At 39.7% G+C, this 24,692-nt stretch overlaps 3 protein-coding genes across 3 annotated transcripts; 1 reads left to right on the forward strand and 2 right to left on the reverse strand.

The window, feature by feature from the left end:
- The first annotated feature begins 3,077 nt into the window (after positions 1-3,077).
- LOC115673720 (peter Pan-like protein) lies at positions 3,078-7,582 on the forward strand. Its single transcript, XM_056314397.1, has 8 exons — positions 3,078-3,193; positions 3,696-3,806; positions 3,974-4,159; positions 4,641-4,871; positions 5,838-5,930; positions 6,018-6,205; positions 6,629-6,822; positions 7,252-7,582. Exons 2-8 carry the CDS (start codon positions 3,789-3,791, stop codon positions 7,362-7,364), a joined length of 1,023 nt encoding a protein of 340 aa, XP_056170372.1. The 5' UTR covers positions 3,078-3,193; positions 3,696-3,788; the 3' UTR covers positions 7,365-7,582.
- Positions 7,583-8,402: 820 nt separating this feature from the next.
- On the reverse strand, positions 8,403-11,248 carry LOC115673686 (uncharacterized). Its single transcript, XM_030595933.2, has 2 exons — positions 10,337-11,248; positions 8,403-8,928 (listed from the first exon to the last, which is right to left on the reverse strand). The coding sequence occupies exons 1-2, from the start codon at positions 11,067-11,069 to the stop codon at positions 8,822-8,824; spliced, it is 840 nt and encodes a 279-aa protein (XP_030451793.1). The 5' UTR covers positions 11,070-11,248; the 3' UTR covers positions 8,403-8,821.
- A 991-nt stretch (positions 11,249-12,239) lies between these two features.
- On the reverse strand, positions 12,240-24,511 carry LOC115673552 (DExH-box ATP-dependent RNA helicase DExH8). The gene is made up of 14 exons (XM_030595761.2): positions 24,229-24,511; positions 22,857-23,034; positions 21,644-21,817; positions 21,032-21,179; positions 18,501-18,815; positions 17,429-17,575; positions 17,177-17,357; positions 15,944-16,221; positions 15,730-15,849; positions 15,512-15,656; positions 15,141-15,409; positions 14,868-15,062; positions 12,996-13,532; positions 12,240-12,670 (listed from the first exon to the last, which is right to left on the reverse strand). Exons 1-14 carry the CDS (start codon positions 24,398-24,400, stop codon positions 12,455-12,457), a joined length of 3,075 nt encoding a protein of 1,024 aa, XP_030451621.2. The 5' UTR covers positions 24,401-24,511; the 3' UTR covers positions 12,240-12,454.
- Between the last annotated feature and the right edge of the window lie 181 nt (positions 24,512-24,692).

The raw sequence follows: 24,692 nt of genomic DNA on the forward strand, positions 1-24,692 counted from the left end.
GGGGCGTGAAGTTGGCACTGCAAGGTGAGGCGAAGGGTGGCATATAAACCTAAAGAAACTAGATTTATCTGATAGGAAATCGTTTGTACAACTTGCGTATCATACGTGTCGGATTAAAAAAAAAAACACTAGACATCATTGCATGAAATTCATTATTATATTCAATCCATTGGAATTGTTCCTTTTTTCGGCATTTCAAGAGGTCAAAGGTCATATAGCTCGTGATATTTTATGAAAGTAGGGAACCACATGAAGGTGAGACGTTCCTTCGATGAAGATGAAGAGGACACACAGTCGAATGCGTTTTGCTTTTTGCCAATCGTGACCAGCTTGTGAAAACAAGAAAGTATTCATAGGCTTTGTTAGGCCCCGTTTAATTAGTAGAGCCCGCTGAATTTCGACCCCTAGATACCTAAGCCTACTTAAAACTTAAAACTTGGTCATGACCCTCAGAGAAATCTGCATAGAATTTTATTTATCTTATATATCATCTTATGTTCCGTTTATTTCACAAAAAATGAATAATTTGAAAAATATTTTTCTAAAATTAATTATTTATATCGCTTAAAATAATTAATTAATAAAAAATATTTTTGTACTGCTATAAAAAAATTATACACAAATCTCCATGCCACGTCGGTATAGATGCATTTTAAGAGTTTTGAGCATTTTGCATTAAAGCTTCAAAATGCGCCACAAGATTTAAAACAAAAAGAAAGGAAAAATGTGAGAATCACCCTCATTGAATAAATTTATGAAGAATGGCGCGAAATTTCTATTGGATGGTTAGATATGCCAATAAATTTATGAAGTATAGCGTGAAATTTTCTTGCGCTTTTAATTTATGTCTCCCATTACCCAACTGGTTGTCCAATCTTCCGGAAGGCAAATATTACATGGTTTAGTCCTAAAGTACGAGGGATCATAGGCTTAATTGTTTGCGGGGTCAGCTTGAGCCAATAAGACCGATGCATAATTCGGATGAGCTTGTACAAGTAATTCCTTCTCGAGTGCAAACCGGCTCATATCCGGCTATTTTGGCCCATTGACGCCTACTATTTTACTTGAGAATCTCTTGCTGTATACATCGTGGTGCCGCCTTTAATAGTCAAGACAAGGAATGGGATTGAAATAGAATAGGCGCACTTGGTGGCCCGATTATCCTATTTGACATTTGGCGACACAAGTTTGATAAGTCAAATCCAGATATTTCCGGATAAAAGACTGAATAAGTTATTTGAATCCTATAAGGGGATAAATTTGGAACACCCGAGCAAAAAATTAAAAAGAATAAAGAGATAGAGAGTGCTGATTGCGCCACTATCGATTACTGCTAGATGTTCTCAAGTCTCGGGTAACTATCACGCGGTGATTGCCCAAGAGTTCTTCTCTATCTATATGGCGCATGGCCAAATCTAGGCAAATCTAGCCACTGCAAACCACGTCGGGGGTTGCCAATATGCCGCAGCGATTGACTTCACTTACAGGTACACTAGCATGCCAACATATTCCACGTAACCTTGCCAACTGCCACGAGCGGTGGTCATCCTATGAGTATAGTAGCACAGGGTTTTTGCTTTTGTTTTAGGACGATGCTATTTCCACTCTCTATACGACTAAATCCATCACATTTACTCTAAAAAGACTAAATTGCCTTTAATCATTCTATTGCAATTTAAAGTGATCGCCCCATTCCTTCCTTTTCTCTTTTTTATATTTTAATTAAATTCTAGTCGCCATAATTACGTATTTCATGCTTTTTTTAAGCATATTAATGATTTTTTTTAGTGTACTCTTAAATATTACGATAACATTTTACATGCTCCATATAAACGCCACTAGTAAGGAAAGAAAAGACAAATTCTTTGATATAGTGAATAACTTGAAAAACCTTCTCCATCATTGCTCATGTAAAAACTTATTTATTCTTTCTCCCTCTTATCTCAAAGGCTCACTTTCTTGGTGAATATTTTATTTTTTTATTTTATTAATCTAAAATATATATCAAGTCAATGTATTTAATATATTAAGAACTTATCTTTTTCTCTTGCTATTGATGAGATGCTTTTACGCAGACGTAAGGCGTTATGGAATATTTAGGGATATACTAAAAACATTATGCACAATGGGGCATTTTGATATTTTTACGTACAAACTTCGTGAATGATATTAATGTCTGTATTCAATAATGAGATTTCCCCGGCATTTTTAAAAAATTGCTTATTTTATGCAATTTTTGATTTAGTTAAATTTCATCTTTTAAAGTTTTTCGTTAGAAATGTAAGTGTGATTTTATTTTTTTGGAAGAAGGGGTTTGATGGTGATATGCACAATAAAAGTGAAAATTTGTAAATAATAAATTGATTATGTTAAAAAATTATCTATATAATTTATTTTTTCTAGAAAAATCTTCAAAGTGGGTTTTTTTTTGCTTCATCTGATCATCCTTATATACATACACACACATATATATATACACACACATATATACACACATACACACACACACACACACACACATATATATATATATATATATATATATATATAAATGTAAGAGAACGAATAAGAAGGGGTTTGATGGTGATATGCATAATAAAAGTGAAAATTTGTACTTGACAATTCATCTTTAAATTTGCTCGACGACATAGAAAAGAACTAAATTTATTGGAAATTTTTTTCGACAAAACTAAGAAAAAATCCGGATCCTTGATGTTTTGATAAGATTTACCTCCTTGAATTACAACGCAACGTCTTGTTTAATGACTCGACGGCCAATTTACCTAGGAACTCCCCGTAGCAAGCAGTATCTCATTAAGAGTTTTACAACCTTGAAAATCTAAGGGAGAGATTTTAGGGTTAAAGCCTTTTAACGACCTGCTCAGGTCCATATTAATCCTAAGTGTAGGTTATATTTGGCCATCTACCAAACGAGAAATAGGAATATGACAAATTTTCCACAATTCCATCTCATTGAACGCCTTGTCAAATTGGACCTAAAAACCCTGCAGAAAAGCCCTAAAACCCTAACCTGGTAAAAAGGCGCGGTCCGCTACCGACCGGTTCTTCTCTCAAACTTTGCCTGCAATCCGCCTTTTTATTCTCCTTTCGTCTTTCGCCGTGGCGCACCAGTGTTCACCTTCCTGCTACCATCATCGCATCTCTCTCTCTCACGCGCACATCAAGCGCAAAGGTAAACCCTTGTCTCTCCGCGAGACGTGGCTCTGTGTTGGCTCTTTGGAAGCTCGGGTTCTGGATGGAGTTGTGATGTTCGCTACATAATCGTTTGAAGGGATCGTTTAATCTGGCATTTAGCTGGACTTCTTCTATACATCCTCGACACCGTGTTTTGTTCTGCTTACTTGTGCGTGGGGTTGAGAGCCTGAATTCTGGTGGAATATAGATTGGGACACTGGGTTCTTGCTGCATGATATCTGAAGGCTAGCGCGTAGGTGAAGTGTGTTAGTACTTAGTAGGAAAGTGATCGATTGTCTTTTGGGTTTCATTTGTGGGCTTATTATATGCAAATTGCTGGGTCTAGATTTATGTTTGTCAATACTCTGCAAGATTGTGGAAAAGTCGAGGCGAGGACTTCTAGGTTGAGCTAATGGGAGTTGGGTTGTACTTGTTCAGCTGGGAACTTTGCTTTGTGTTCTAAATATGTATTGTGCTTATTTAGCTTTTCTCTCTTCTAGGGACTGCCTAACGTGCACCGTGCGTGTGCATCTGCTTGAGCTGGAAGGCATAGCGGACATTGGGGTTTCCTGTTGAGATCGTGAAACGGCACGATGGCCCGTTTTCGAAATGTATGGTTCAGTTTTGGCACGAGTGTTCTTGGTTGAGAAAAGTGAAAGAGATGTGATCAAATTATATTTGTAGTCTTTTTTTTTCGGGAAAACATAAATTGAGCGTGGTAGTAGTAATTTTATCTTATTCTGCACTTAACGTTCTAATTTGTTGTGAATTCAATTAGAATAAGAAAAAGGCGTTTGTAAAGCCAGTTATGAAAAAGCCCAAGCCCGGGAATGTTGATCACATAACAGGGGATAAGATCCCTAAGAGCTTTGTCTTCTCGAGGGGGAAGCTGCCAGGACCCCTGAAGCAACTTGAAATGGACTTGAGGAAATTAATGCTCCCGTATACTGCCCTCAAACTCAAGGTATAAGTTTCTTCATCATAATATTTTGTTAAACTTGATGAAAGTCTTTCTCCAAGCAATGTGTAGCTTATGCTTAAGGTGACCGCTATAATAAGGTGGATGTTGCTTTGATGTGTTTTTGTCTTTCATTACTGAAGAAATGTGGAGAAATTTATTCTATCAAAGGTTGAACAATTGCATCAGTTGAACCGAGTGTGTTTGTTAAAAGAATACAGTCGAGGTTAATTTGTCAGTACATTGCCATTGAATAGTCCAGGTAGCTTTTAGAATTTAGCATAGTATGTTGATTTTTTGTAGTAATTATAGCTCTTATTCTGGAGCTGTAGTCATCTGTTGCTAATACCCAATTTGAATTGCAGATCGCTTATAACTTTATCCGTAGTAGGTGTCAATCTACATGTTTCTTTTCTTTGTTCTGTGCACCCTTTCGATAGGATTTAAGCTTTGCATTCATATTTCTTTTCCTAATTTGTTCATGCAGGAGAAGAAAAGGAATAACCTCAAAGACTTTTTGAATGTGGCTGGACCTATGGGTGTTACTCATTTTCTCATGCTGTCAAAAACTGAAACTGCACCTTACTTGAGGGTTGCAAGGACACCACAAGGTCCCACACTTACTTTTAAGATTAAGGAATACGCTCTGGCAGCTGATGTTGCACAATCTCAATTGCGTCCTAGAAGTCCAAAGGATCTCTTCAAAAACCCGCCTTTGGTAATCTCATAATTGAAGAACTGTGCCTATTTTAATGTTTCTCCTTATTATCCCCTGGTTGCTTACTTCAAAATTCATTCATTAGGCATTTGTGTTCGACTGAGGTTGTTGCAACGGGATCCAGTAGTTATTTGTTCTGTTCATGGAAAGAGCCTCTTTGCAACATAGATGAGGTTGTGTGTAGTTGATGACCATCTCATATGCACGATACATGAGCCTTCCGGCTACTAGGATGTTTCTTGTTTCACCTGAGGTTGTTTTAAATGTTGTGTAGTTACAATTTTGAGATATTATGAATCCAATAAGAGGTGATGATATATCTTTGGTTTGTCTAGATAATGCTTTGCCCAGAAGAATGAGACACGATGGTGCAAATAAATGGCATGTATCCATCTATTGTCAAGACATTTTTCAACCGAGTAAACAAGTTGTAGCTTGAGTTGATGAGCAGGATTTAGATATGTGTAGTTCATACAAGTTGACCATATCTTTGTGTAAAACGTATCATGTTATCTTTAGATCAGTTGATCAATTATGAGGGTGTTATGAAGTCTTGTAAATACTACGTGGGACATGAATAACTCTGAGAGCTTGTTGCTTGATTTGGACTCTACTCACTTGAGAACGGTCAAGCCTCATTTTCAGCCCTGAATATGTGTCCCTTAGTTGAATTGTTAGACGTAAACAAGCCAAAAATGAGCTCTACCGCGTTTTATTGATGTGTTTATACCTCTAAACCTTCAGACTGAAAAGGATGATGATCTGATACTCTGACTCAAATTAATTGTCTTTGTGCATCTCATCTCCTGCTCTTTTGTATATTTTATTGATTTGAAATAGAAGAGTTTTTCTGCTAAGATCTGTCTGTCCAGAGTTATGACCGAAAGTTGGACTGGGAGATCCCGTGATCTCTCCATTTGGATTGGTCTCATGTCTCATGCACCGAAATCTTTATTGCACGTGCAGATTGTACTTTCTGGATTTGGGACTGGTGAACAACATTTGAAGCTCACAACTATCATGTTTCAGAATATTTTTCCAGCCATCGACATTAACACTGTGAGTGGTTATTATTTTTTTATCGTCTTCCATTACAGACTGCACTTTTTTACTTTGTTAATGTTGGATCTTTGTTGTTATTTTCAGGTCAAGCTTGCTTCTTGTCAGAGAATTGTCCTGCTTAATTACAATAAAGAGACGAAACTTGTAGATTTTCGTCATTATTCAATTAGGCTACAGCCTGTTGGAGTATCTCGTAGAATTAGAAAGTTTGTGCAGAATCATCAAGTCCCTGATCTTAGGAATCTACATGATGTGAGTGACTTTGTGACAAAGTAAGTATTCTTGTCTTATAATCTTTGAAAGACCCTGAAAATTAGAGGATAGGGGCCATCCCTTTCATTCCTTTTTGGTATAGTATAGAGCACGATTGGCTATTTACGTTTGATCATCTTTGAACTCTAAAGATATTCAAAGTGTTCCCGTTACTTTAGAATGTGTTGGATCTGCCTGCAAATGGCAAAGTAAACTTCCGATTCTTAAAATGGAGGTTTATTTGGTTGTCGTTTCGTTGTGAAAGTGGAGTTAATGGGATGAAATAGTATTTGAAGGTGATAAAGTTTATGGAAAGAGAAAATTAAATCCTCCCCCCTTTTCTCTCCCTCTCTCAAAAACCAAGTGTTTAGCAGCTTCATTCATTGCACTATGTTAGTCAGTTACCTCTTTAATCATATGTGGATTTCCATGTGTGTTTGAAGGGCTGGATATGGATCGGAAAGTGAAGCAGACGATGAAGCTGCGACAGTAACCTTGACTAGTGATCTTGGTAGAGTAAATCGATCTTCGTCAAAAAGTGCAGTTAAGCTCCAGGAGATTGGACCTAGGATGACCCTTCAACTTGTCAAAGTTGAGGAAGGATTGTGCTCTGGTGGAGTCATCTTCAATGAATATGGTACGCTAACTAAACATTGCAAACTTATTCCTGCATAAGCACAAAAAGGAGAACTGTAGATGCATTGAGGGACATGGCCTTTGATGTTGTGAGCTGTGAATTGCAACTTTGTTTTCTTTTTGTTTCTTGGAACCTTGCCTTCATGAGCATTCTTTCAATGGCTATGGTGTACGCATACGATAGATGGTGTACGCATACTATAGATGCTTTGATAAAGTAGCTGCTGTGCTATTGCGCAAGTAATTTATAGCTTCATAAATTGAACTCACTATCACCTATCGGTTATTTTTGCTGGTCTTTCACCCATTGTAGACATTTCATTTTGGAAACTTTTTGATTGAATAGTCTATTCTAGTCCAAGAAGTGGCTTTTCTTTTCGCCAGCATTATCATATGTTGTGCACCTTTAAATACCTTCTTTATCCTTCAGGAAATGCTGCTGACACCAAAAAGCAAGGCAAGCAAGAAGACGCTGAAGAAGATCCGGATGATGTTGAAGAAGACAGAGACGAAGAAGATCAGGAAGATGATGAGGAAGATTAGCTGTCCACCGATGTTATAAAGTTCATATTGAACTATAGTTTTGGGTCTATACACCTGATCTCTCATGGATATCACATCTCTGCTGGATAGAGTCAGAGGCTCGGATGTATATTTATCGTGTCTTCATATTTAGAAGAACCGCTGGATAGAGTCAGAGGCTCGGATGTATATTTATCGTGTCTTCATATTTAGAAGAACCGTGAATTCCCATGCGCTTATAGGCACGGATCCTGCTTTAGTCCCAAATTTTATCAAATTCATCTCTCGTCTATAGAAAAGGTTGTCTCATTAAGGCACGACATGTCTCACAGCTCTGTGTATTTCTTAGTTTCTTTGTTCATCGTGCGACCTTCACTAACCATATTCATTTTTCTGCACGGCCAATGAGTTGCCAAGAAAATGGGTTGTGCTTCATCGATTGGAAGGATTCTCTATATTGTTTTTTTTTTATCGAAAATGTAAATAATATCGAAAGTCAAAGAGTTTTTAGACAAAAAGCACAAAATAAGGGCATCAAAACACTGTAAATTTCAAAAGGGTTGGAGGTGGGCCAACCAAGAAAGGGGTAAAGTATCTATACGTTCGAACTTGGTTACCCAATCCGCTATTCTGTTAGCAGCCCTTCCACACAATTGAGTACTCCCACTTACCGCGGCATGTGAGCTTCGCTTTGCATAGCTTAAGTCAGAACAAAACTATCAGTCTCGTAGCACAGCTCTTCGTCTCTTCTAGACGTAAAATACGAGACAGCCTACATCAGAGCCAAAGTTTCCGCGTGAATAGCCGGAGAAGCTGAGATTCTTTTGCGAATCCATCCAGCAGAGCTCCCGATTCATCACGATGGGCTCCCGCAATTGCTCCTTCCGAGCTGCTGGCGACGAAGGACCCATCGATGTTGATCTAGAAAGACCGACTCTTCGGTGGATGCCAATTTTGGAGTTAATTTAGCCTCATCGATGTCAAGTTTCGAACTTTGAGGGTTCCACTTGCTATAATTTCTGGCTGTGTATGGAGATACTACTGTCGCATATAAAGAGATTCCACGACAATAAAATATATGTGATGCATTGGCATACTGTATAATCAAAGTGAAATTTCGCATGCCTGCTCTTTTGATAAGCAACAACACTCCAACTTCACTAGCTTAATGTACATAAGTGGCTTTTCCGTGACGAATGTCGTTTACAACAAGACAACACTGGGGTGTCTTTACCAGTTCCCTTACAGACGGAAATATTAGGGGTAAGTCACTCTCAAATCATGGTTGAAGAAACCCATTAAGGCTTCCAGCCAGGAAAATGAGAAATTATACTTACATTGACTATTATCTCATGCATGGAGTACCTCCGATGAGGCAATTTTCCAAACCTAAACCCTGCTCCATCCAAGAGCCGGTGAACTCACAAAAACTGACCGGTGGGCGACGGAAGGAGGCAATCACTCAAACGAGAGATTAGCTATCTGGAAGGTTCGACCATTCTAAAGTCGTGCTTCTTCCTGCGGCATCTGTGATGAGCCTTCTGATCGGTGAATGTGTTCTCACCAACCATCTCCATTTTGGAATCTGTATATGACACAAACATACCAAAGCAAGATAAGACGAGACAAGCCACTACAATGAAAGAATCATGCAAAAATAACTCAAGATCCTGAAGATGATTTCTCAATCTCTCTCCACCAGCTGAACATGACCATGATGACTCTCTGGGGAAGAGACTTGAGGGATAGGTTTCCATTCCAAAGCCAGTCATAATTGATGACTAATAACATATCAGTTGGGAGAGAATGGATAAGTCTAACATGCAAAATATGCAGATTCTGTCGTCACACTAAAATGCTGAAGAGACACAAACGTCTAAAATAAATGTTTCACTTAGAAAGCAACAGATGAGGGCTAAAACAACATTGGCACTTCATAGCAAAGGAAAGACTTCGTTTGTATTAAAGCATAAAAGGTTTTGCAAGAGATAGCACACAGTCATGTACCCATTGTGACAGCAAGATATTAGCATCCAAAAAATAGATAAACAGGATATATGAGTACAAGAAGTTCAAGTGAGATATGACGAAAGCAGGTTTGCTCTCAATCTCAAACCAAATGTAAAAGCCTTCAATGAATGAGATGCCTTCCGTTTTCAACTCACTTAACATCTTAAGTTTCCTAAAACTCCAGGCCTTGTGCACGTTGCTTAAGAACCGACTCACTCCAAAATTGTCCTTATGCACAGGTAAGTATCCTTAATCTTCCGCTATCAGCATGGATTTCAGGGAAAAGAAGGGTTGAAGTTTCATCAGAAAAAGGAACGCGCTATTATGAGCAACACCATATAAATAGATGCTGCTAAGAAGTCGACAGCACCTACAGACTGGAAACCATCGAGAGTAAGCAAGAGAGACTTTAATTGGCTCTAACATGTGACTCCTGGAAGAAAGGATGCGTGAGCCTCATTCGATTTATTCAACTCTGAAATCATAACGGAGCACACGGAGACCATGAAAAACTGCATCATACATAATATTACTCCTTCCAGCATTCAAGACCATTCTATCATGTTGTCAACCGATGAACGGCGAAATGTTGGAGTTTCAAGCAATCTACACAACTTCAATCATAAAAGCCCAATATGATGCATCATAAGTCAATGAAATGCAATTCCAAATCCACTCACAAACCAACAAAAGAAATTAGCCATTTATATCCAGGCAGCCAAGAGAATCATGCTAAAGAACCATATTGAAACGTCAGGACTAGTCAAATTTCATCTTTTCCCTATAACACTGACTGAGCAACAAAATTCCACACTATCCTTAAATCTTATTTGCCTTCAACAATAGGAAAACAGAAAAACTTCTTCTCTTCCAAATACCAATTTTGAAGCAAGGCAAAACATTAGGATTCAACTAAACATGACAAAACTTAACAAACTCATCAAAGATCCAGAGAAATCAAATCAAAGCCAAAAGTTATATACCTCCAAATTGGTGGCCCCAAAACAATGCCCTAGCATCCTCCTCCTCCTCATCCACCTCATCCCCATAACCGAACTCGGCGTCGCCGCGATAGCCCGGCTCACTTCCGTACCCTGACTCGTTCCCCGGCACCACATCGCCAAAATTCCCAGCTTGCCCAAACCCCAAGCCCAAATTCTCCCTCTCCACACTCCCTCCTCCTCCACCATCTTTGTCCCTCCTCGGGCCGCCATTATTGCGTACCTCGCTCACGTCCGACGCCCAATCCCCGTTCCCAAACAGCTCCCCGCTCGAGTCCGTCCCCACCGCCATCGGGATGTCCGAGGCCGCGGCGGACGCCCCGACGGAGCAGCACCGCCGTGTCCCGCTCCGATCGCTGCTCCGCCCGGACACGGACCTCGACCCCCTCCGCCTCCGCTTCCTGGCGATCAGCTGGAGGCTCTCCCTCATCTTCAGATTCCCCACGTCGGCGATCGACCTGTCATCGTCGAACAGGCTGAGCCTCGACATGTCGAGGGCGGCGTCGATCGAGAACGAAGTCACCCGATCGGAGAGGCAGGGCCGCTTGGAGTGGAGCCCCGCATGGCCGCCGCCGCCGCCATTGGAGGAGGAGTTGGGTATGTGGGGGTGATCGGGGTCGGGGACTTTGGGGAGGAAGGGCTTCCACGAGTGGAGCTGGACGGCGCAGGAGTCGATGGAGTGACGGGAAGCTAGAGTCCTGGGCGAGGGCGACATTGGCAAAGCATGGCAAGCAATGGGTTCTGGCTCAGTCGATCGTGTGTGGAGAAGGCACGGAGACGGAGGGGTTTAGCTCAGAAAGTTGCGACCTTTGCGAAGAAGAAAGAAGAAGAAGAAGAAGAAGCTGATTTCGCTCGCGCGCTCGCTCGCAGTTGGGAGTCGGTATTGGTAAGACTGGCGGCCGCAGCTGATTTGTATAAGATTCTGGATACCGAAACAAGGTACGGATATTTTTGAGAGAGATGGCCCCCTCACCCCCCGAGCAATTGTAAAATCGCGCGAGCGTTTAGAAACTCGGAACGTCCATCCTCACTTCGACACGTCATGGACGTTTAGATCATGCGCTTCTGCCAAAAAAAACAAAAAGGAAAAATCAGTGGATGGTTAAATTAGTTCATAATCGGCCTAAAGTGAGCTCGGTCCGGTTTGATCCGGTTTCCATCGCCAAACAAAACCAAATCTCATGTTCGAACAAAAGATGAGATCAGATCAGACGAGAGCATTCGTAGTTTGAAGTCGTACCGGACCGACCATTTTTTTACGATTCGATTTTGTTGTCGGTTTTTCTTGTTTTATATATTTTTTTTTTCTCTTTGATTATTTGTGATCCCGTGAGTTTAGATCAAAAGTCAAAAGCAGCTTAGATGGAGTACTGATTCCGTGAAAACCTAAACCCTTCACCCATGATGCAAAACCAAAATCTAAGCCACTCCACGTTTTCGCGGTTCGGTTCGGCTCGCTTTCAGAACCTGACTTTATAAAAAAAGTCCGCTTAAACCATACATTCAGACCTCCTTTTGGCTCCACCCCTGGTTGGAATTACCCAATGCTTTTCTGTGAATGTCAATTTGTCTCCTTCCAAACAAGAAGATAAGTGTCCCATCCAATCAAATTGTAAGTTGCTATTCCAATCGAACTCTTTCGATTAAATTTAAACACAGTTCTATTCTGAAATTGAAAACTGGGATCCAAAGCATTAACGTCATTCATCCTACTCGTGGTCTCAAGTCACTTCGCATTCAAATCGTCCATGGCAGCTTCAGTATCAAACAACCTCAACATTACTCTCGTAAGAGGCGTTTGTTTTTTGCTTAAGGTCGAAAAATGGGTCAAACTGAAAAGGACGGAGCTCGAGAAGAGCTTCCAATGGCCCAGAAGACCTTGACATGTTTGTGATACTCAGGATAATTTGAATCCACCGACACACCATGCGAAGAAACAATGTCGCAACCGGCAGGGACTTTTGATAGTTCAATTGCCTAGAATAAACATCCCGTCATCTGTCTAACATAATACGGCAAAACCTAGGGGCATTCACTGAAGAATCTTCCAAAAAGGGAAATCCTCAAAAAACTACTTATGAACCATCACCAAACTGAAAATTACTGAACATCATGCAGACATTTTTGAATCGCAGCTTGGAAATCATCGGACCCAACGTCTGCGGGAGGGTACATGTAAAAAACATACGAGATGGACTTGGATACCACCATCGGTTTCTTGGTGGGTATACGATCCGACAATTCCCCAAAGCACTGCTCGTCGAAAGGAAATGACTCGCTGAGAAAGAAGAAGCTGCTCCTTCCCAGCTTCTCCACCTGGAACAATAATCACAAAGGCATCAAAACAACACCGGGGGCTAACAACGGATATCTACAAAAGATGTCTTGAGCACACTATTATAAGCTTTTAAAGCTGCTACTTAAAACCGAGCTAAAAAATTCATCGGTGTGACTACTGATCAGGAAAGCTAAACTCGAGAACAAAAATGAAAATCTAGATTACTGGCCATGCGTGGAACTAGTATGCTCTCTGCCAAGCATGTGCAATTGCCTGATGATCACAGATTCTTTACAAGACCCAGTGATCAAGCAAACGCAGCAATGAGAAAACATTATACCATCTTTCAGTAGCAGTAATTACCTGCAGTTGCGAAAACCTAAGGTTATTCATGGTAAGAATAACCGGCACTTCATATAAAGCATCAGCAAGTAGCCGAATCACCAAATACTCAAAGAAGTTCTTCACGAAACTTCTCTGTCCCTCCAAATTTTTTCCATATCCATAAATTTCAAAATCAGGAAACCACAAGACGCATTTTACTGACTTCCACAGAACTTGGCTCTCCGGAGATTTCCCTATGATGGTCTGGTATGGGTGATGGAGTCCCCACATAATCTTGACATCAGTCAATGACGGGTCAAATATGGAGGATTCAAGAAGAGATGTGGTGGCAACCATTCTTAAAGGATCATAATTGCGGGCAATGTTGGAGGTAAAATGAAAGTCGGTGTCATCCAAGATGAGAATTTCCCCAACTTCGGCAAAAGGAAAAAACTGAATAAGTAATGCTGGGTCAGCATCGCCATTTTCTGGGATGCATGAACTTGGCTCACTAACAGACGAAAATGATGTGCCCATGTCATGAGAGAAGGAACATGAATCACCGTTCCGACAACCCTGCAAGTCCAATTACACAATCAATTAATGAATTACTTGCATTTTGCATGGGGGAATAAAGTAGCAGCAGTGATAAAAACAAGACTTAAGAGCATATGTGGAGAGTGTGGCATGACTTGGACATAATCAGCTACAGGTACAATGACATACGAGCAATCCCAATACCAGCTTTTGAATCTCTTGCTTCAGACAAGGAGCGACCAATTTAGGCTCAAAAGCCTCTAATCTCTTAGGAGGACTATATGCAAGCAATCCCAATACCAGCTTTTGGAACTGTTGCTTGTGACGAGGAGCAACCAATTTAAGCTCAGAAGCCTCTAATCTCTTAGAAGGACTGTACACAAAATCCAGATATTTCTTTGCTTTTTTCGTTTCAACTCCCATGAAGCATCGATAGAATCCATTTTATAAGTACCCAATCAAGGTTAGTTTATTTTTGCAATAACTTCTGTTATTACCTTTAGTGCCATAGCCTGTAGTTGTTTATAGCTGTGGCCTCAAAATGACCATAACAGAGCCGTGTTCTTAAAGTGCTATATATCTTCAGACATAAAGTACTCAAAAGGAATGCTCCTAATCAGAGCGACTCCTTCAGAAGCTGCTGAAGAATGATCACCATTTTAAAGTTCCTAATGCACCAGGTTTAGAGTGCTTGCCAAGCATCTAAGAAGAACTGAAGCACTCTGAAAAAACTAAAGCAGGCCCCTAGCAGTGCTCCCAAGCGCGTGTAACAAGGCAGCTTTCAATACGAGGCCTCCAAATGACAGAATCATAAAATTTGAAATTTTCAAGAAAAAGAATGAATTCTCTCACCAAATTCAAGAATCTCAGGAGATGGAAAAGGTGTTATTCGTGGTCTTAGTTTGATTAAATTAATTATATAACTAGATAGGAAGAAACTTATTGAAGCATATACCACTGGCACTGAGCATGAATAACAAAGCAATGGAATCTGATATGCTGACAATTTAGTAAGAGCAATCACTTTACAATTACATATGGAGGGGTTCTATCGTCCTATGGATCAAGACAACCATGTTTTTGAAAATGGGGAAGAATCTCATGTATTACATGCATTCTGTGAACAGAGTCTCGTGAATCACAGTAGTGCGAAAGTTAACTATAAGATATAAAGCATGCCACCAACTTGTCAATCTTTATTTGCTTCAGTCAACAGGTAAAGCATTCTTCAATCGCATTCATGATAAGGTATAACATATCACCAAACATTCACTTGGTAAGTGGGTACAAACTTTGAGACTGAAAATTCATATGCGGTTAACAAGTGCATGCTTATTATATACGGTGAAATTAAAGTCAGAGTGAAGTATGAACCTGTAAAGAGAAGAAGAATTTGCACATAGGTTGTTTTGCTTGAAGGGAATGAGAAAATGGGCAATTACTGCCCCTGTTGCAAGATCCCCTAAGAAAATATATACATAATTCACCGTTGTTGTTAACAGAGAAACCACTCTCAGTAGAACTATTGGGCTGATCACTGTGTGCCACACCAGAGTAATGAGCTCTTATCTATCAAAAAATTGCCGACAAAGGAATCTTAATTCAATAGATATCTGCAAAAGGAGCACATAAAGTATGATATTGTACCTCTTTGACAACAGCTGTCAATTTGTCAGTCACATCCTTTGTCTGGAAGTCATTTGGGGCAACAAATGGCACAGCAACACATTTCCTGCTGTCGGCAGAAGAATTAAGTTGTTCGTCATCTAGGCCAGCTGCATCTTCATCTTCATTTGACGGACACTCAAGGAGGCACTTGTGTTGGAACTCATGAGGATAGTAATAAGAAGGAAAAGAATCGGATGTAGCAAGGAAGTTGGGCCGAAATCGATGCAATGAACTCAGGACATCTTCATCTGAGGAAAAGCAAACTGATAATCAAAAGGCCAATTAATGGAAAAAAGAAAGGGGAAGAGAGGTGACAAGAGAGAACTCAAAGGACAAAGTTGCAGCTGTACATATTTCAGCGATGTGATTAAGTGACAACTGCACAAGATTATGAAAGAAGCACCATTCTTCTTCAGTCTTCAGCACCATCTTCTCTGTAGCTTTCATGTCATCAAATTGAAGAACTTGATTCAAATGCTTAACGCGATACTCGTCCTTCAGAGAAAAGCAACACATAGATAAGAGAATGAATACCCGAAAGATCTTCAAGAATAAATGATGAGAATACCTTGAAAATGCGCTGCCAAAACTTAAAGGCAGACAAGTTTGCCATTAACATCACCTCCTTCTGACCAACTGGGGGGTTGTTAGTATCTCCGCTAAAGTAGCAGTCAACGTACTTTCTGAACTGGAAAGAAAAGGGGAATAGCCAATGAAAGTAATGTCTTTTTCCTGTTGATGGATCTAAAATAGAAATTCGCCATTTGCTTGATAGGAAGTACCAAAAATTCCTTCCCAAAAGGATGCACAATGGGTAGAGGTTGCGTATCCATCAATACACCAAGAAGAATGCCCTCATGCAGCAATCCAACTTCACCAAACTTGATTATGAGCAGAGATGCATCAAAAGACAGAGAGAAACAGGAAAGCAGACGTCCATAGAATGTTGGCTCAAGCCTCCCTCTAGGAGATGTCTTTAGTGCACCCATACGAACAAGCAAATCTAATGCATCTTGAACAACATCAGGATCAGGAGGGTCTAAAGCCTTCTGCAACAATACTAACATTTATTTTTCATGGATTAGCATTTTAATCAAAATTCTGAATATGTGAATGCAGAAGATCAGGGAATACTAAAAGCGTAATCATGGAAATGTGTCTCATATACATCTTAGAGTTCCAGAATAGATGCGAGTTCCCTTTTAAGATCATCCAATGTCAACTACAATCAGATACTGATAGATGCAACCGGACGCGTTAGTAATATAGCTTCACAATAATTTCTGCATGAAGTTCCAGTAATCCTACCTAAGCACAAAAAGTAAAAGATCCAAAGACAATACTTCTTAATTTAGATCAGGACACACGATCCCCCTTTCTGTATCTTCCAAATAGCTTAAAAACAGCATGCCTCGCCATTCCATATATATACATGAAGGTGTGTAAGGTACCTATTTCTTTATTAGCCATTGGAAGGGTGACCAAAGGACAGATAAATTAATGCTTTGTGAATATTGAGAATGAGATTTCTTGAGGTGTTTCCTCGAGCTGCAGGTTAGCGGCAGGTTAGCTGTATAGGGTTTCAATATGGAGGGAAGTTGATCGAACAAGAAAAAATTGGCAAGGCAGAATGCCATGACTAGTGTAATTGATCTTAAAAATGCGACACATATCCGGAATGGATGCTGAATGGGCAAGTCCACTGGAACAAAACGGAGGTGATCAGTTTTGGATTTAAGTCGCATTGGAAGGGAGGCCCTCAATGCTCTAGAAAGGTAAGGCTGTGCTAAAAGAGGGAGGAAAGAAAAAGACTCCTCAGTTTTGATTTTGCCCTCTTCCCTGCATTTGTTTATTTCCCATTCATTTGCATGATTTTTTATGCATAGGTTGGAGAACCATTTTGCACTTCCAGTTCTAAGAGAAGATGGATGCATCTGGGCAGATATGTTGATGTTAAAGGCGGAACAGGAAAAGAGCACATTACAACAGAACACTTCTAGACAGAAGGAACATACCTCTGGGATCGTTAATGGCCCTTGAATCAGCACAACAGATTAGAAGTACTTGCTGTCGCAGTGATAATCTCAGTATAGTTGGACACTCGTGATCCTCTAGATTACTGAAAAACGATCCTGTTACCAATCTATAAATCTCTCCATCACAGGTCCGACCTGTTCTTCCTCTCCGTTGTTCAGCCTGCACAAAACTTTGAATTTCATGCACTTCACATAGAAACTGAGACTAAGTTGCTGAGCTTTATATGATACCTGAGATTTGGATACCCACATGAGCTCGGAGTGTTCACTTTTCCTATTACCATCCCAGTAAACTTGTAATGACCGACATGAATCAATTATGAAAGCTACTTTTGGAATTGTCACTGATGACTCCGCAATGTTTGTAGCTAATATTATCTGGTCAAAAAGAACTTTCAAAGTCAAAAGGAACTCAAAATATATGATATTTTCTCTGACTGGCCAAAGAAAAGAGATCCAACTTAATCATAAATCTATATTAAGGGAAAAGTCATATTTGTTTCCCTTATTTGGCATTCCAATATAACCCTTGCTACTAACCATACTCATTTCATCAAGTAGCCACCCACTTTATACATGTCTGATAACTATCCGCTATAACTATATTCACCCCACCAGATAATCACACAATTCCTCTCAATAATTTTTTTTTTCTTCATTCATAACCTCTAACTGTCATGCACGCACTTCAACACTAATAATGGCATAAGAAAACGTACAGTCCAACAGCAAACAATAGTACGGTCTTATACTAAATTCACATTGATATGTACCCATAAATTCATAACCATTCCTAACAAAAGCAGAGACAAACTAATCCATTGCCTTCATGAAAATCACAACTTGAGGAGAAGCACACAGAGAAACATGCCTAAAAGATCTGCACCTATGCAATGATATCAGTAGGGTAAGCAAGATCCTTGGCTTCCCTTTTCTGTGTCAGCTCATTGGCATACATGCTGCTGAAGATTCCCAAGTCAATAAAAGCAAAGTTTTAATCTAAAATCCATTGATACAGTTTTCCATTGTGATAGCTTTTCAAAGAACACAATCGCCATGTTTTATTGCTTTCTCAAATACTTCTGCAGACTCAGACCAAAAAAAAATACTTCTGCAAACTAAACAACGTATAACCCAAAAAAGAAAGAAAAAGAGACTAAATAATATGATGCCTTCAGATGGAGCACAGTAATTTTGATGTAGTTACCCATATTCTGATCATGCAAGAAGCAAATATGCAAATTAAGAAAACTCCAACGCCGAAACATGAGAACTTTATTTGAGCTTCCCAAAAGTGTCTTACCTTACGGTGGGACTTCCAAATCTTCATAGCCAGCAAAGCTTGTTCTGTGTCTATACTACTATGCAAAATATGAACTTTGAACAATGAACTTGACGACTTCAAAAGACGCCATTGCTCCTCTAGTGAACGGTACGTCGGCAGAAAAATTAATATGCTCTTTTCAATGTCGGGCTCATTTTCATGGATATGCATTACCAAATCATGAATGAGTCTGTGAACTTCAGGTTTGATATTTGCATTGGCTGTTGAAGGGCTCTCCCCATTGCAATATGTCACTGGTGATGACTCTGAACTAATTCCGAGCAATTTGGTTACCTGTTCAGCAAAATCTAATGAATGCAGCATGCCTCCCAAGATACATTTGGAAAAACCTTGAAGATACTTATCTCTTTATGAGAAACATAATAATTAACCTTTCTACAGAGAAAAAACAACTGTCAGGAATTATCATGCTTCCCTAGGTCACCCTTCTATCATCACTCGGTATTTACCATCCTTATTATAATTGGCGGACATATTTGTAAAGCCCCTTGCTCATAATGGCTTTACTCATTTTAGATACAAACTCGGTTGGCCTATCCCAATGACCAGTTCGATGGGGAGTATTGATCCACACATTCAATCTCAGGCCAAACCAAAGCCAAATTAGGAAGATTTCAATTACAATCGCACATGACAGATTTGATGCTGAGGTGTTTTTATTTTTATTGGGTTCTGTAATTAATTTGTTTGACTTGTCTTTTAGATTTTATTTATCAAAAGAATCACGGGATTGTTATTTCTCTTGTATACATATGAACTCTACCAAGGAAATGATATCAAAGGGAATTTGCATATACTCTCTTGTTTTCATTTGTCTTTAATAACTCCCCCATCATTCACTATCCGCTATCACCGCTACCACAATGACCTCTCCTGCATTTCCCGCCATAGAAATTGCAGCCTAGGCTTAATCACGGTCGACATCCCATCTCAACTGAAACCGTGACCTCTGTACTAACTTCCAAAATCATCTCCCTGCCTATACCCATCCAAATTAAAATCCTTTAGGTAGGCTAGCTGACGATTGTTCCGAACCATTGGAGCAAGTCCTTGAACAGTTTCTCGCAGACAATATACAGCCGTAGCGCCACTTCATCAGCCCTTTCGATATTTCCCCCAGACTGAGCTGCTCTGCTCACGTGTCTAGAGTTCATTGCAGATCTTCGTTGACGGGGCAGTTGCTTCCATTGCCGTCGTTAATAGACATGGCTCCCATCTCCAGGGATTTTGTCAACTCTGACACCAACTGACGTAGTAGAAATGGGGTAAATGCGGATAAATCAATCCGCAAAAAACGCCAAGGCGCAACATTCTCACAGGCACAAATTCAGGGAAAAGTCTCTCGTAATTCTTTCATTATTTTAAAAAATATGCTGCTTTGCATCAAAATAAAAGCGCATATTTATATGCGTACTAAACTAGAAGAAAAAAGAAGAAAATACACAAATAAACTAGGAAATTAATTGATAAATATTTCCTTATTTCAACTAAGATTCTAACAATGGATAAAGAAGTAAAAGTAAAATCCTACTCACACTAATTAGAAAATATCAGCCATTAGGGTAATAAACGGCACCAAATATCGACGTTATCTTGATGGACTCCCACGTAACGATTTCAAGTGTAAAAGACGAACTTTATGAGTATTCTACGACACTTACAATTAGAAGTTAGAACAGCCACAGCTGCAAAATCAGCCCTAGGTTGCTTCTTACAATCTGCTTTTAAATTGTTTCAACTTCCACTTGCTTCTGCTTTTAGATGTCTGCTTGTTGTGACTTTCTGAAAGCAGGAGCAAGAACTCCCATATTGCCACATAGGTATTATGCTTCGCCAGTAAGACTGCCACAGGAACTATTTACTACTAAGGCCAACATGCATTTTTGTTCTTATATCTATTTGTTCACTAATACACAATGATATCAGGAAGTAATCCATATTGCAAGTATTAAGAAATGAGATCAGGAACCAGATTGAAATGCCAGAGAATTAAGGATCCCAGTCAACAACTGTTCAAGCATTTGATAAGTGCAAAAACATGGGTGGCTCAAATAAATGAAGAGGGATTATGAGTTTCCAGTCTTATTTTACTACATGTTTCAAAGACTAAGTTCAGTTCAGGATCTGTTTGTTTTGACTTCTTAAGCTACTTATGACTTTATGGAAAATATAAATATATATGGCTTTCCCACCAAATATTTAACAATGTTATATTAAAAAATCATGAAAAAAAGTTGACATGTCTTTAAATGACTCAAATTGCCAAAAATCGTATGCTTTCGAAAATTCAAGGTGTTGCATGTTAAATAAAAGTCAAATCTAAATACTAAAAGCAAAAGGTAAATTCTATAGTTAAAAAGCAAAAGTTACGCTAACACGCCTTGAAATTCCATCTGAAACAAGAATGCCAAATGATCTACCATTGAGCAGGTACTCTTTAAAATTAATGCTACAAATTTAGCCTATATGGCAAATAAGCGAGCTTTTACCTGCTCAAGATATAACACTCGTTTTTGATAAATAGTTTGCCGGTCGGAGTTAGGAATGGCAAGCACCTCTACTCTTTCATCCCTAGCAATATCTCCAAAGTAGTCCCTGTATCTTGTAATATCAGCTGTTGCAGACATTAATACCACCCTGTAAAATATCAGACAGGAACTAAGTTTCCAAAGCCACAAAGCAACCCACTATATATGAAACATCAAATCAAAGATACGGTTTCTGTATACATCAAATCAAAGATATTGTTTTCTGTATACATTGCAAATGCAATTTATTCTTTCCACTTGGTCATTCAATCAAATGCATCCACATTCTATCTGAACGCCTATCTGATACAAGCTTGTTACTGATAAACCGCCTGCTGACATTCTTGTTTTCACAAAAGATGCAGAATATTATAAATCCTGAAGATAAAGAAAAACGATTTCAGCACATCATAACAGCAAACTCGCCCAAGTATCACCAGCAATGATTATCGATAAAGCTACTTGGAAAAGCTTCTATCACACCATCATTTTGTGTAGAATGAGCCATGAACTTCGAATGATATCAAATACAAGGAAATGCACAGAAATCCAAAAAAAAATTGATAACCTGACCTGAGGTTCTTGTTCTTCAGGAGAAACTGCTTCACACAGACAAGAAGAAGATCAGACTCTACAGATCTCTCATGCACTTCATCTAGTATGATAGCCTTGTAATCAAGCGCACTCACACCCTTCTCACGAATCTCCTCTAACAAAACTCCCGCAGTTTTGAAAGCAATCTTTGAACTGTAAAAGAAGACAGATAGAAACGTAAAAGGACTTTAGTTTAAGATAGACACAACACAAATGCCTAAGGCACTTTCAAATAACGAATCAATGTAAAATTAGCACGAGCCACTAAAAAAAAGAGAAGTGACTTAACCAAGATTACATCAATCATAAATCAATGGTAGTGACCCTTGCACTTACGTGTTTGACCATTTAAGACACCATGTTTTACTTGCTTGAACATGCATTAATGACATAGATATGACAGAAAACTAATTATCATATGAAATCGAAGAAGATAAAATGATTAATGAATCCAACATTACATGTGCGTGGAAAAAAGTCAATTACAATGTGGAATGTGGGCCTATTTGTCCAACTTATTACTTCAATTTATGACTCTCCCTTTAAAATTTCGAAAAAGAGAATTAATTTTTAATTTTTGGAAACTTGTGAACAAATTATACAGGATTCTACATATCGATATTTGGATATTTTGACATGTTTTGAGTGTTTCGCATTGGCAGCTTGACAAATAACATAGTACATTCCGCATGATGTAACTATTTATCAGTTGTGTGGATGTTGAAGTTACCATGCTCATGGACATTCTCACTACTTAAGATGATCATAGAACTTGGAAACTCTTCACACTATAAGATATAGATGGGTCAAGAATTCATATTTCTGTAATGGTCTGGCTGAATTTGTTGGACCAATTTAACTTAAAGGACTGTCAACCTGTATTATTAATTACTTCAGTAGAGTGGAAAACAATATACAATACCTATCGGCCAAGTTCACTGAAGATTAGCTCAAAAGTAAGGGAGGACAGATAAAGAACGCAAATATTAAAAACCTGCTGGACAGTAGAAATCTAAATAATACGTGACTATTGGTAGTGCCAGCCAACAGCTACAGAAGCCCAACGAAAAAGACAAATATACATATACACACATGTTTCTTTCTTTTAATTTTTTCCGCGTGTGCACATGTGTGTGTGTGTGTGTGTGTGTGTGGGGGGGCGGGGGGAGAGAGAGAGGCGTTGCACCGCTACCTGGATGACATATTCTTTAAATGACCAATGTGATAGCCAACTTCCCCTCCCAACTCACAATTACGGGATTTTGCAACCATTTTCGCCACAGCTACTACTGCAAATCTGCGAGGTTGTGTACATACTACGGGATAGATACTTCTCTCTAGCAGAAATTGGGGCACTTGAGAGCTCTTCCCTGAATATTTAGAATACACAATCAGATCGAACCCAAGCAGCAAACTGTGGAGGACTAACAAAAGCAGGTCGTAGCATCCATCAGATGTAGAGAAGTAGATAGCACAGGTTCCAATGAAATTCGATTGCCAATCCACTTTTGTAACTTCAGGCCAAGTACAAATATAATCATCCTATTGGATTACACAGGAAATTGGTTTACAAACAACATTCAGCCAATAAAAACTTGTAATGATACAACTAGAAAAACCAAACTATTTGGATCCCGAATAATCTTTTTCAATCCTCTTAAAAGCTAGATAATAAAAGACTCTATTCAGCTTTAGTATAATAAGAAGAATAACAGTGATGATAATAATAGGAATAATAGCAGTAGCAGTTATAATATTAACAATAACAATAAACAATTCACTTCCTGGCATCAAGCCAAATCCCCAAATTCCAGGATGTGACAAAAGAAGATTGCAACATATACATTTGCCAGCTTCCTTCTCCTATAAGTCTTTAGCAATCGAAATCAGTGAATACAAAACTGAATAAAATACATGGTCCCCGAGGTTACCAGCCAAAATGAGCTCGTATCTTTTCCAATTTTCCGTTAGATAATCAAATTAACCAGATTAAGAATTCTGTAGACAGACATTCCATGCGTCAGCGCTATTGCAGAGATCAACTAAGAAACTGAGTACGAAATTTTCATTCATTTTAACAAAAACAAAAACGATGACGCAATCACATTCCCACAGTTTTGTGAGCATCAGCATATGCTGTACGAGACCAAATAATACAGAGCTACACCAAAGTGACCTCTTCATCATTCATGAAAGTTTTTTAGGTTCTTCGGTTCGGCTTCCGAAGCAGCAAGACACCGGGAAATACGAGTGCAAAGTCCACGAGCTAGCGATGAAAGGGGAGGCAACGCGCTGGATGATCGCACACCAAAACGCTAGCGAGAGGATAAAGGAATCGCACCGCGCTCGATTCGCATCGCACGAGTTCGAAAGCTTCAACAAGGGAGAAACGAAGCACTCCTTCGCCTAAAATCTCCCAACAACGACCCCGATCATCCGAAATCGCAGCGCCAAATTCGACGCCTTAACCCATGGTTCACACCTCAGACTCAACGCAACCACAGTGCAATGCAGCAGTGCGCTCTACACAGAGAGAGCGAGAGAGAGAGAGTGAGAGAGAGTACCGCATCCGGTTTCGCCGACGATGAGGGTGACGCGATTCTCGAGGATCTTCTCGACGATCTTCTCGCGGAGGGCCATGATGGGGAGGGGCGGGAACCTGGAGGAAGAAGGGAACTGAGACGAGTACGAGGAGCTACACGACGACGGCGTCGGAGAAGAAGGCCTCGCCGCCATTGTCGAAGTCCTTCGAGCAACTGTGCGTCCCGATCGCAATGGAATCGCTCGCGGTCGCTGCTACTGCTAGCGAGAGCGAAATGAAGTGGGAGCAAAGCCTGCTCGCAAAAGTTTTCTCAGGACGAAGGAGGAGGTTGCTCCCGCGCAGTCCCTGATCCCCTGCTCTGCGTCGTATTTGGGAACCGCACGTGTCGGCCTGCGGATGGGCTCTGGGATCTGGGGGAGAGGACCTTTGCCTCTGACTTTGACTCTCGTCGGTTGACCTGTACGGCGGGGGAGCGGCGTACGCTGG

The sequence above is a fragment of the Syzygium oleosum genome, unplaced genomic scaffold (assembly GCF_021117445.2).
Source record: "Syzygium oleosum isolate NSW1041296 unplaced genomic scaffold, Sole_v2.1 Sole_v2.09, whole genome shotgun sequence".
NCBI lineage: Eukaryota > Viridiplantae > Streptophyta > Magnoliopsida > Myrtales > Myrtaceae > Syzygium > Syzygium oleosum.